Genomic DNA, 12,564 nt, shown 5'->3' with positions numbered 1-12,564 from the left:
GTATCCCCCCGGTCACAGACCACAGAGCAGCCGAGGACATGTGGCCTCCGAGGTCACGGCTTCCCTGCACTCGTTTCTCGTGCACCTTGTGGAAGAACCTCTTCGTTGTCTCAAGTCCTGGGTCAACAGAACTTTTGCCAGATGCTGCCAAACACTCAGGGGAACACCAGGAAGGACGCTGGCAGGCAGGCGGTGGTGGTTGCGCCGGCGGGTCCGAGGGACACGGAGAATGTGGTGGGACCTGTGGTCACCCTCGGCGGCCAGGCCTGCCAGAGCGCGTGGGCCTGGGTGTACTTGCCCTGGACCTGGGGCCTCCTGCAATCGCCTCCGAGGTGAGCTTGGCCTGGGCAGGGGTCTCTCCGGGCCGGAGTCTGTGATGGACACCCCCCAAGGAGTGCCGGGGACCCCCTTGAAGGGCGGGCCAGCCAGGGGTGCTTGCCTGCCTCTGCCAGGGTGCACCAGGGGGTTGCGCTGCTTGCCACCCAGCAGGGGCTCCTGGCACGGTCCTCGAGGCCATACCGCTTCCTGGAAACCTGGAGGGGAGCCTCCCTGCCTCCAGTGGCGCCACGGCTCACTTGGTTCCTCGCGAGCGGGTTACTGAGCTGTGGCGCCTCTGGTTTCTGGCCCTCCTCTTGCGCCTGCACCTCCCTGGGTCACGTGGTGACCTACAGACTCAGGTTCTGCAGCCAGGAGGACCCAAGGCAGCAAGACGCAGACTGTTCAGTGCTCGGCTGACGGAGCCTTCGGGGACCACTCCGTCCCGAGAGGTCAGGGCTGGGGGCCCTTGGCCGCCGCCCTCGGAATCTCTGGAAGGAAAGCCAGCACCTGCAGCCTCACAACACTCTCGGGTGTTTGTTGGCATCTGAAGAAAAGAGAAGCTTGGTCTTGAGGACCCATCCCATCACCGAGCACGATGCCGAGCGGAGGCGGAAAACGTTCCTGCCACGTTCCGCACGGCCACGGCCGCGGGCAGCTGCCCTCCTGTGACCGTCGCGTCGGGCCCGCAGACGTGCTGGAGCCCCCACCTCGGCGCGCTCTCCGCACCCCCACCCCAGGCCCCGGCGACCTCGGCGCGTGCTCGTGGCCCTGGCGCCCCAAGTGTGTTTTCCACGCGGGTCTTCCTGGGCTCAGTGAGCTGGGGGCTCCCCCCCACCCCATCTCAGGGAGCGGCACCTGGACCACCACAGAGCCGGGGCCTCTGGGAAGAGAGAAAATGGAGTTTCCTTTACATTCAGAGGCCAGAGGCAAACGGGTTCATCTGGGGAAAAAGCAGGTGCCGGCCCCCCTGGATTCTGGAGGGGTGGCCGGGGCCCCCACCTCTGCCTGGGTGGCATCCATGGCATGGAGAGCAGGGTGGCAGCTCCCAGAGCCAGGTGCAGGGTGAGGGGTGGCAGGGAGGGCACCTGGGGACCCTGTGCCGCGACGCCGGCTGCCGGGCACCGACGAGCAAGGACCGGAGCCAGCAGCACAGTTAGAAACAGTTCTGTAGGTAGTTTATTTGTCCATATCTTTAGGCCAGAAAGAAGCATTTGGTAATAAAAATAACATAATTATTTTCCTGGGTCTGCTCGGGTAGGTGCCCGCCTCCCGCTCTGCTCGGAGGCTTTTGGGGCCGGGGCTTCGGGTCACTGACACCAGTCCCCTCAACTATTTACACGTATGTTACAAGGCAGAGTCGTCTCAGAGGACGCGTCCCCCAGGGGTGCGGGGTCCAGAGATGCTCGCGCAGGTGGGAGGGCGGAGCCCCCGCGCCGTCTCTCTTCTGCCGCTCTAGGGGCCGGCCTGCTCGACGGGGGGGCAGGAGTGCGATGTGATGTCACTGTGCTTGTAGGCGGCCTCGTCCAGGTCCAGCGCCTGCTGGTTGACCTCCAGGGTCATGCAGCCGCGGTAGAAGGCCGTGACTGGCGCTGAGGTCACAGGCACGTCTGGGCCAGCGGGGGAAGAACAAGCAGCGTCTTAGCGGGCGAGCTGCCCCGTCCATCTGGAGATGGGCCGCCCTCCCTCCACGTCCCCCGCCACGCTGCTCCCAGGCGCCCCGGGCCCCTCTCCGTCCTGGCCTTTTGTCCTCAAGGGCACAGATTCCTTTCTGTCCAGAACAGCACCAGCTCGGCCACGTGCCCGCAGGCACCACGGAGCGCCCGGCCGGGTCCCCAGGACGTGCGCGCACGCAGCCCTATCAGTCAAATCAACGTCATCTCCTTCTTGGCCCAAATGAGTCACTCCCGCTGGGGGGCTCCCCGCCTGTCCTCTTCAAAGGCTTATCTGTTAAAACTGAATGGAGCGTGTGCCCGCTAGCCAAGGCGGAGGCCTGCGTTCTGCAGCGCGTGGGAGCCTGCCCTGGGCCGTGGGGCCGCGTGGGGGGCTCACGTCAGCCTTCCCACCACTTTTCTGCCACTTCGCCCTGATTACTTGGCTCACGGCCATGGCGACCACACTCCACCTGGTCAGGACCGGGCCCCAGTCTGCAGGAGGTGGCCGCACGCTGGCCCTTCCTGGGGCATAGAGGACTCTGTCCTCAGAAGCTGCATGTTAGGACCAGGATGTGGGCTGGCGGGGGTCCCCACGGGCCTGGCCAGAGCCACTGTCTGACACACACTCAGGCGGGTGCCCTTGGAGGATGCAGGTGCGGCAGGTTCAGGCCGACACCCGTCCCCGGCGAGTGTGGTCTCGGCCTCAGCCCCTGAACTGCCCAGCTGGTGCCGACAAACACGAAGCCATCACGATGCCCACCAGGAAAGGCTCCTGCATTCCCCCCTTCCTCTAAAACACCAGTTCATTCTGGACAGAAACGGCTCGGCCCAGTCTGCAGCCAGCAGGTTGAGGACCGCTAGACGGCTGGTGCCCCTCCCTGAGCACTCTTCCCTGAGCACCCCCCGGAGTATCCCCCCAGAGTACCCTTCCCTGAGCGCCCCCCCGAGTGCTCCTCCTGGAGAGTCCCTCTCTGAGTCCCCCCCAAACCCCCTTCCCCGAGCCCCCCCACCCCGAGCACGCAGCCCCAGGGGCCCTACCTGGAAGTCCGCCAAGGAAGGTGAGCACAGAGCCCTGCAGGTGCCTCTCAAGCACGGCCAAGCTCTCCTGCAGCCCCACGGCACTCACTTCGCTCTGGCCCCTGGTGCCGTCCACCTCCAGGGTGGCCTCGCCCTTCCGCACGGAGACGGCCACGCGGTGCTCCTGGCCGTCACAGACCTTGATCTCCATCAGAGCCAGGGTGACCCCCTCCACAGCCAGGACCACCAGCTGTGGGGAGACGCACACCTGAGCAGGCGGGCCTCCTGTCCTGTCTCCCGGCACCGGAGCCCCTGGGGGGAGGGTCTCTGCAGCCTGAACTCTGTGGCTCGCTGGTGCGGGACTCAGTTTCCATGTGCTTAACGTCGGGAGGGGGGGCCACGACAGCTCCTTCACTGAGGCAGAGATAAGACAAGAGCAGCACCATCCCTGGCCAGCGGCCAGGGCTCCACACCCTCCAGTCATCTGAGCGGAGGTGCCATCAGTGTGGCCATGACCCAAAGTGGGACGTGACCACTTACTCGACGTGACGCCACCCCACAGGCCACAGCAGTGGTCGGGGGTGTGGGGCGGGAAGTGCAAACATCCCAGGAGGCAGCTGGCCCCATGCATGCAGGGTGCTCTCGCCAGGCCCAATAGCCTCCGACAGCTGGGGACAAAATCATGGTGTGACAGCCGGGAACAGGCGGTGTGACAGCCAGGAACAGAGACAGTGTGACAGCTGGGAATAGACAGCGGGTACAGCCAGGAACAGTGTGACAGCTGGGAACAGACAGTGTGACAGCTGGGAACAGAGAGTGTGACAGCCGGGAACAGACTGTGACAGCCAGGAACAGACAGTGTGACAACATGGAACAGAAACACGTTGTGACAGCCAGGAACAGAAACATGCTCTGACAACATGGAACAGAAACACACATTACAGTAACACAAACAGAAAAATCTCTGACAACCTGGAACAGACGTGCTCCCCCCGCAGGGAACAGAGATGCGCTGCGAGGGCAGTGTGGCCTGGCGTTGTGCGCTCTGCACCCGGATGGGGAGCACTGTGGTGTGGGAGCACCAAGCTGTCTGCAGGCAGGCCGGGGAAGGAGGTCCAGTGTGTGGACCGGAACTCATGGCGGTGGGTCTGGATGTGCCCTGCTACTGCTCATTCCCAGGAGCCCAGGGCTGGACCACCGGCGGGGGGCAGGCGGGCTCAGTGTGCACACACCTCCTGGTCAGCCGGGCCCCCCCACTTTGGGCAGAGGCGGGAGAACTAAAGCTCCTTCCATGGCCTCCTCACGGTCCCCTGCGGCCTGGTGGGGCCTGCACGGCGGGAGTCGTGTGGCCCAGTGTGGATGGGCGGCCGCTCGGGGCTTGGCCTGCACGTGTGAGTTTGCAAGAGAACCTGGAAGCCCGGATTTGGTGGTGTGGCGGTCACAGGTGTGTGTGACTGGTGCGCTTTGTCCACACCGCTGTCGGCCAAGGGTGGCGGGAAGGGCCACGGCCCGCATGGCTCTGACCGCAGTTGTGTCGGGTGACCGCAGGTCAACAGTGTCCCCGGCCGTGGCCGTTGGACTCGTGAGGGCTGCGTGACGCCAGGGCACGGCTTCCCCAGGCAGGGGTGGGGGCCCGCCCAGGAGGGGAGGCCGGGGGCAGCAGCGAGGAGTACCTGCTTCTTGAGCTTCTTGGTGGAGTGGTAGTCGACCAGGGCCACGGAGAGGGCGACCACGCGGTCCCCGCCCACCAGTGCGAGCAGCACCCCAGTGTCGGTGGCGGGGCGGATCCGAGCCACGACCTCTATCCCCCAGGCTGCGTCGGTGCCGGCGTCCGCGGAGGTCTGAGCTGCGGTGAGGGCAGCACATCAGCAGGCCATCCGGGCGGGGCGGGCCACGGTGAGTGGGGGTGGGGCGGGGGGCTCCGGGCCCCCGAGGACAGCTGCGTCCCCCCTGGCCGGGACCGGGGGGCAGGCGTGCCCATCCGCGGTGCCCCCCGATCCCTCTCCCAGGACAGGCCGGAGCACCCGGCCTCACCCCCGCGTCTCACCTGGGTCCCTCAGGCAGTCTGACAAGGTGGGAAGTGCTTGAAGACCTTAAACGGGGGCCGCCCCGAGTGCCATTCCCACAGGCCACATGGCTTTGCGTGCGAGGCGAAGCCCTCCTGCAGTTCCACGGCCTTGGTGGCCGCTCCTCGCTTAGGCACCTTATGCATACACAGCGTAGGTGACGCCGCACGTGTCACACACGTATGCAGAGACGACGCGCAGGCGCCTGAGCGAAGGGCGTGCCGAACGTCCCCATGCGTCCTGCACGGACCGTCCCAGAAGACACATTTTGGTAGAAAGGGCTGGATCGTGATTGTGCAACAGCAGATCAATGCCACATCCCCCTGCACTTGGGCGCCCTCCACTCCGTGGCCTGAGTGCCTCTCTCTCAGGAGATCTTCGAGGTCCTGACGAAGGAGCCCGTGCGGGCAGGGTCCGGACGTCGAGCTCGGGCGTCCTCACCACAGGCTGGCTGGCGCCACGGCGACCACGGCCGGGGCTCCTGGCGGCTTCCACCGGACTGAGAGCACCGCAGTCACCTGTGGGTCCCCGGCCCTAAGTGGGGGTCGCTACAGTCAGTTCCTGATAATCGTTCACTGACTCGAATGGGTGCAGAACTGGAAAAAGCAGCCAAAAACCAAAAATAAAAACCAGTGATCTTCCCTGTGGCCAAGTTTCACCTTTATTCTTGACGGAAGAGAGGAGTGTTTCCTGGCCCTGGATTTTCCCCACGATGGAATCTTCCGAGGAACGGCGGCCATGGCTGTGCCAAGAAGCCTCCGGGAGGGGGCCTCCTGTCCCGGACTTGGTGCAGAGTCGGACCTCCCGGGGAGGCCTCTCTGTGCTCGGGGATGCGACCGTCTGAGGTCTGTCACAGGTGCATCGGGTTCTAAACACCATTTGGCCTTTGCGGTCATAGAACTGACTCCTCCAACGAGTCCGCGTGGACCGTGAACAGACCGCGGCGTGCAGGGGAGGGGTGCCCGCGCGGCCTGTGAGGCCTGAGTGACAACACAGGAAATGTCTGTGATACTTGGAAAAAAGTAATGAAGTGCTTTATGGTACAGATTTTACCCTGAACGTCATGACGATGTTCTAGATCTTCCAGTTTAGCGAGGAGACTAAAGGAATAACATGTGTTGTATCGGCCGGTTCTTCTCTCCCAAACACCTAGTACTTCTGACAATGAAAGCGAAGACACAAGACGGGGGGGGGGTGACCCCAGGTCCTGCGAGGACAGCCTGCCTCACTAAGGACGGGGGACGTGTGGTGCCGGGCTCCGTGGCAGGGGGCAGGGGAGGGGATCTGGGGAGGGGGCTGCTGGGACCGCGGTGTCAGCAGGAGCAGGGAGGCACCTGTGAACCCACCAGACGTGGGCTGTGCGGGGGGCACCTGCGGCCACGTACCCACCAACAGCCACACGTGTGCATGTACGTTTTCCAGGGCCCAGCTCTCCCGATTCTCTGGGTGCGGTGACAACAATTTAGGGCTCCAGGTGGCATGTGCTCGGGAAACAAGGTTAATTTTAAACCTAAGTAAGGGAGAGGGGAGGGAAAAGCCCTCGGGCCCAGTGCCAAGCAACGGAACCACTCAGCGGTCAGCACGGACCCGCTCTGTTTGCACCTGCGCCCTGAGCTCTTTTCCCACTGGCGGGCAATCGAGGACACGCATGATGTGAACGTTACTTCCAGGGACAGTCCACGTTTCCGTGACTGTTCGTCTATCAGCACGAGCAGGTCATCGATGCGTTGTGTTCTGAGAAACACAGGGTCCTGCGCGGCCCCCACGCTGCCGGCCCTGGTCTCGCCGCTGCTTCTCCCTCCTTGGACACTCGAGCTCCCAGGGGCCCTGAGACGGCCCCTGTGACTTCGGGACGCTGCCCCTCGTCCGCTCCGCACGGGGCTCTGACCGACACGTCCGCCGGCGTGGAGCACTCGTCTGGCCCGTGAACCGTCCGCGAGCATCCTCTCAGGCCCTGCACGCCCCCGCCTGCCCGTCCCCAGCCGCCCTAGCACGAGCATGCGCCGTGCGCTGCCGTCTGTGCTATCCTCCTCACTGGCTAAGTCGCGAGCCTGTGGCTCTGCCTGCCTGCCGTCTGGGGCCCAGCCGCACGGGCCGCCCCCGCCTGGAGCCGACACTTACTGTAGTCGAGGCTGTAGAAGGCGAAGCCGGTCCCCGGGTAGAAGGACCCTCTCTCCGTCACGGAGAAGCACTGCATCTTGGAGTTCGCTTTCACTGTCTCCTGGATGGTGGTGTCCTCGCCACTCAGCCAGTTCCAGCTCCTCATACAGCCATCCAGACGGGGGTTCATCTGGGCAGACAGAGAAATCCAGTGGCTTCTTGGGACCACAGAGTCTCCCAGATGCCATGATGAGGGGCCACGTGGCTGGGGCCACCAGGACAGAGGGCCAGGATGCCATCTGGGCTCAGGTGTGCAGAAACCGGCCTCGAGACAGACAAGTCCTACTCGTGAAGACGACTCGTCTCCCCAGAGGGGCCCCACACTGGACAGGTGTCCTCCTGCCACGGGAGGTGAGACAGCAGTGTCACGCACAGCCGCCCAGCTTCTGTGGTTGCACACTCACTCCCAGAGCAGAGCGCTGGCCACCCTCTGGAGGACGTGGGACACGGTGATATGTGCACAGTGGCCCCTGCAGAACTCTGAGCCTGGGGGCTGGAAGTGCTGACTCCAGCGCACCATGCACTTGCTACGCGGTGGGGAGCAAATCGGGTCACCCCTGCCCGCATCTGTAAATGAGGAGGCCTGAACAGCCGCCGTGGGGCCCCCTGGAATGGAGATGACGCCGGAGGCCAAGGGCAAGCCACCTCCCACCAGGGGAACCCCCCATTTGTCTGGGAATCATGACCCCAGTGTCGAGGCTCTGGCCACTGACGTCCACACACTGGGTGACAGGGAGATTCGGACTGGGGTGTGGGCTGCAGTGCAGGGGGGGGTGACTGGTACTGACCTCTCCTTACAGCTTCCTCCCCTGGTCCCAGTAGGGTTAACAACCCAAATGTTACTGAAAATTGTCAAAAAGGTTGACTGTTTTTTTTTAAATTAAAAGATAAATTTTTAATGTTCATTTATTTTTTAAAGAGAGAGAGAGCATGAGAGGCAGAGGCATAGAGAGAGGGAGACACGGAATCCGAAGCAGGCTGCAGGCCCCGAGCTGTCAGCACAGAGCCTGACGCGGGGCCTGAACCCATGAACTGTGAGATCGTGACCTGAGCTGAAGTCAGACGCCTAACTGACTGAGCCCCCAGGCTCCCCTTGGCTTTTCTTTTTGTTAAAAAATAGTTTCATTGTGTTTTATTTTCCATGCAATATAGGCATTTTTATCATCACCTTAGATGAAAATTCAAGCGCCCCTCACAGGGAGAGGCCGCCCACGGCTGCTGGCTGACATCTGGGAACCGCTCACACGGCGGCTCCCTGTCCTGCCCTGACCCTGTCCTGACGGGCCCCAGGCTCCGACGCCAGGCTAGCGACAGTACTTACAGGCTGGACCAGGTCTTTCTCCTTGAAGGGGATGCCCCCCACAGTCAGGTTCAGATGGTACAGCCCTCTGTCCAGCTGAGACAGGTCCCCGGCCACTGCGATCTTCATAACAGCATCCTTGTTCACCTTGATGACCAGATTCCGGTCCAGCTCCTCCACAGAGATCTGAGGGAAACCAGTGCGGAGAGCTGGGGTGCACCTCCCCCCCACCTCCCTGTCCCTGCGCGCCGGCACGCTCTCCCCGCAGCCCGGGTGAGGCTGCAGGCCCCCCTGGGCCCCGGCCCTGGCTCCTCCCTCCGGTCCTCCTCCCCCAGGTGAAGCCCGGCGAGCCCCATCTCCTGGCGCCTCTCCAAGCCCCGCCTCACGGCACTGTTTTGGTGCCTCGCTTCTCCACCTGCAGGGCCCCCTGACCTGTCAAGGCAGGGGGGCACATTTCTAAATCCCAGCAGGTAACTAGGTGTCTGTCATGGACTAGATGCCACACGGGCTTGTGAATTCACATCCACTCCGGAAGTTTGCAATCTTTCCTCCTTTCCGTGCACGAGGATTTAAAGCTCTCTCTCTGCACCACGTTCTCCTAACCCCCCGAGAAGACCATCGGTTTGCTTTTTGGTCGGTACTGGGGTCTGAGTGTGGTCAGGAGGACCTGGTGTCCGTGAGGCGCTGCAGGGCAGGGGCAGGGCAGGAGGGGCAGAACGGAGGGGTGGCCACTGAGCCGCCCCCGCCTTGAGTGGCCAGGTCATGCCCCCGGCGGGGGCAGCTGTGCCAACTGCCAGTCACTGGTCACACGTACACCAGCACTGTCACCTGGGCGCTGCCCGGCCCCCTTGGGACCCCTCACGCCCCTCGACTGCAGGGGCCGGGCTGCCCGCCAGGAATGTTTGGCTCCCCGGGCCCTAACGGAGGCCGCGTCCCTCCCTGGGGCTCCTCCGTCTTATCTGAGCTTTGCTGCCGGTGGCCCTCCCGCTGCTCGAGGGCCCTTGTGCTGGGCGCTCCGGGAGGCAGGAAGTGGGCCTTACTCAGCACGGTGGACGCCTTAGCAAACGTCCCGGTGTTGCTACTCAGAAAGCCCCGCTCTGAGCTCTCCCGGGGGCTGGCTGCTGAGACCCGGTTCCTACCAGGCGCCTCCCAGTTCCAGGAAGGGTGCTGCGGTCAGGCTGCTCTGGGCGTGCAGGTGGGACAGCCGTCCCCGGGGCTCTGGCGAGCCTCCCTCCAGAGGGAGGAGCCCACGGCTCGGTGCCTGGACTTGTGCAGGAGGAGCGCAGGTCCCAGGGCACCACAGACGCCCCGGCCTCAGCCCAGGGCCCCCGACATTCTGAGCTGGACAGTTTTCTGAGGTGGGGAGTCCTGTGCGCTTCAGAGTGGCTGGCAGCGCCTTGGCGCCACCAGGAGCAGCTGTGACAGAACGATCTTGGGGACACAGCCAGATGTCCCCGGTGGAATGGCCCACTGAGTGTGAACTTCCCAGGGGAAGTGGTGTGCGGTGTTCACTGCTGGGTGAACTTCCCAGCCTGTGCTGTGGTGTGCAGTGTTCACTGCTGGGTGCCGAAGCATACCGTCCCCAGAAGCCCCAGCCGCCGGCCGGCCACACTCACCGTCTGCCACATGCCGTGGTTGATGACTGGCCCGCTGCTGGTGATGCGGCCGACGCCACGGTAGTGGAGCTGCAGTTCCAGCCGGCCGGCCCGCAGGCCCAGCACGATCCAAGCACTGTCCTGATGGCCTCCAGCAAAGAAGAGGACCCCCTCGGGGTCAAAGGTCCTGAAGTCGAATTCGGCAAGCAGCCTGAGTGGCAGCGTGAGGAACAGCACGTGACACACAGGCCGGTGGCTCACGGTCCGCCGCCCCGCGAGACCCAGCCCGACGTGGGGCGGGCAGGTGAGCAGGCGCCCACAGGACTGTCCTGGCACGACCCAGCCCAATGCGGGGCAGGCAGGTGAGCAGGCGCCCCAGGACTCTCCCCGTGAGACCCAGCCCGACGCGGGGCGGGCAGGTGAGCAGGCGCCCCAGGACTGTCCCGGCGCCAGAAGCAGGCCCCGCGGTGGCGGGCGTCCACGCCAACCCAATGGCCCGGACGTGGGGCGCCACCAGCCGCCTCCCACCTGGTGGGCTGCAGCCTTTTGAAGCGCAGTCTGATCACGGGCGTCCCGCTGAACATGCGGCCCAGGTACAAGGACTTCACGCTTTTGGCCACATTGAAAGGCACGCAGGGCAAAATGTCCTGTGGAACGGGAGCGAGGAGCGTCAGGCGGGGCGCACCCGGGTTCCCCCCCTGCCCCCCGCCACACAGGGCCTGTCAGGTCGCGGGTCAAGCCCCTCAGCCACTCTGCCACCCAGGTGCATAAGCAGGTGGCACATGGGCCTCTCCAAACCCCGAGATTCTGTGAGAGTCTGACGTGCCGGACGCGCACCCCAGTCCGAGGCTCTGACCTCACACGCATGGTGCAGGACAGGCAGCGTGAACTTAGGGTGCGGGGGTTTCCTGCATGGGACAGACACGCCCGGAGCCCACATCACCCCTGCCCTGGGCCACCCGCCCTTCTCCCGGTGAACTGTCTTCCCGAAGCGGGCAGCCGCCCCCAGGGCCCTACCTCGCAGGTGTTCATGTCCGGGGACAGCTTGAGGCCCCCACGTCCGTCGCAGTGGCAGGTGTAGCCCCCTGGGGAGTTGACGCAGGCCTGCTCACAGCGCCCCTCGGCACACTCGTCCACATCTGCTGGCCACAGGGAGACGGGCAAGCCTCACCGTCTGAGGACGCGCCCGGCGTGCTCTCCGCAGGCTCCACAGCCCCCGAATCAGGAGGCGCCCACCCCCCGGCCCCGCCTGCAGCGCCTGCAGGGCCTCTGACAGGTCAGGAGGGGCTGGGACAAGCTTGCAGGTCTGTGCACAAAGCAAATCCAGGTCTGAAGGGCTGGCTGCCGTCGGCAGGCACCCCTGGGGCTGCTTGAGGGGCCCCAGGGACACCCCTGGGGACACAGAGGAGGATGTGCAGTGGCACATGGAAGGGTCTGGGAAGGTGGGAGGAGCCGCCAGAGTCCCAGGCAGGAAGACGCTCAGAGAGAACATCCTCTCTGCGCTGCCCCCCAGCAGCTGTCCCCCCACAGCAGCTGGAACTGACTGTCACACAGAAGTCTGTGTGCTGCGGCAGCGCAGGGGCCCGTGGCGGGTCGGACAAGGTGCCGAGCCGCACCAGGAGACAGCCGTGGATGCATGCGTGTATTGTATGCATGTGTGTGTGTGTGGGCGTGCAAACATGTACACAAGCACACACACGCTCATGGGTGTGAGTGTGGGGTACTGCATGCGTGTGCACGTTGTATGTGTTGTGTATGCACGGATGCACAAATGCTCACATGTACACAAGGACACGTGTGTTCACAGGTGTCAGTGTGGGTACTGCACATGCACACGTACGTGTGCGCGTGTGCCTGGTGCCGGTGGGCAGTGGGAACAGGTACCTTGACAGGCCTTCTCCTGGGAGCTGAACGCGTAACCCTCGTCACAGAGGCAGGAGTAGGAGCCCGGCAGGTTCCTGCAGCGCGCCTCCCCACACGCCCTGCCCTCCGCACACTCGTCCACGTCTGCAAGAGAACCAGCGTGCTAGGCCGGCGGGCCTCTGACGGTCACGCGGGGGGGGTTGCTGTAGGGCGAGCACCACACTGGGGCCACGCAGCCCCCAGGCTGGCGAGCCCCCCTCCCTGTCCCCGGACTCCACAGCCACAGGCTCAGGCGAGGGGCCATGGTGGGGGGAGGCTTCGTGGCATCCTGGACTCTCTGAGTGTCGGAGCTAGGAAAGTGAAGGTGAAACCCCAGAGGCCTTCCCAGTGGAGTGTGCCCTGCGAACCTGGGGCTCCATCTCTATCTCCCAATAAATCCTCCACTCATACCCCGGGTCCACACTGGACACCACCCTCCTCACCCCGGGTCCACACTGGACACCACCCTCCTCACCCCGGGTCCACACTGGACACCACCGTGCTCACCCCGGGTCCACAATGGACACCACCCTCCTCACCCCGGGTCCACACTG

At 64.3% G+C, this 12,564-nt stretch overlaps 1 protein-coding gene across 2 annotated transcripts in view; it reads right to left on the bottom strand.

Moving 5' to 3' along the window:
• Nucleotides 1-1,471: 1,471 nt before the first annotated feature.
• The window catches only part of GAS6 (growth arrest specific 6), a 31,294-nt gene continuing 20,201 nt past the window's right edge, over nucleotides 1,472-12,564 (bottom strand). The window contains exons 6-14 of one of the 2 annotated variants that reach the window (XM_029936395.1): nucleotides 11,993-12,115; nucleotides 11,126-11,250; nucleotides 10,637-10,755; nucleotides 10,130-10,319; nucleotides 8,535-8,699; nucleotides 7,175-7,343; nucleotides 4,661-4,833; nucleotides 3,009-3,237; nucleotides 1,472-1,925 (exon numbers count right to left, since the gene is read on the bottom strand). In XM_029936395.1, coding sequence (XP_029792255.1) covers nucleotides 1,771-1,925; nucleotides 3,009-3,237; nucleotides 4,661-4,833; nucleotides 7,175-7,343; nucleotides 8,535-8,699; nucleotides 10,130-10,319; nucleotides 10,637-10,755; nucleotides 11,126-11,250; nucleotides 11,993-12,115 — 1,448 coding nt within the window. In that variant the 3' untranslated portion in view covers nucleotides 1,472-1,770. The remainder of the gene's footprint in view (nucleotides 1,926-3,008; nucleotides 3,238-4,660; nucleotides 4,834-7,174; nucleotides 7,344-8,534; nucleotides 8,700-10,129; nucleotides 10,320-10,636; nucleotides 10,756-11,125; nucleotides 11,251-11,992; nucleotides 12,116-12,564) is intronic. The other variant, XM_029936396.1, reaches the window with a different exon arrangement.

This window comes from Suricata suricatta, chromosome 4, assembly GCF_006229205.1.
Source record: "Suricata suricatta isolate VVHF042 chromosome 4, meerkat_22Aug2017_6uvM2_HiC, whole genome shotgun sequence".
Classification (NCBI taxonomy): domain Eukaryota; kingdom Metazoa; phylum Chordata; class Mammalia; order Carnivora; family Herpestidae; genus Suricata; species Suricata suricatta.
This window is presented reverse-complemented; position numbering and strand designations above follow the sequence as displayed.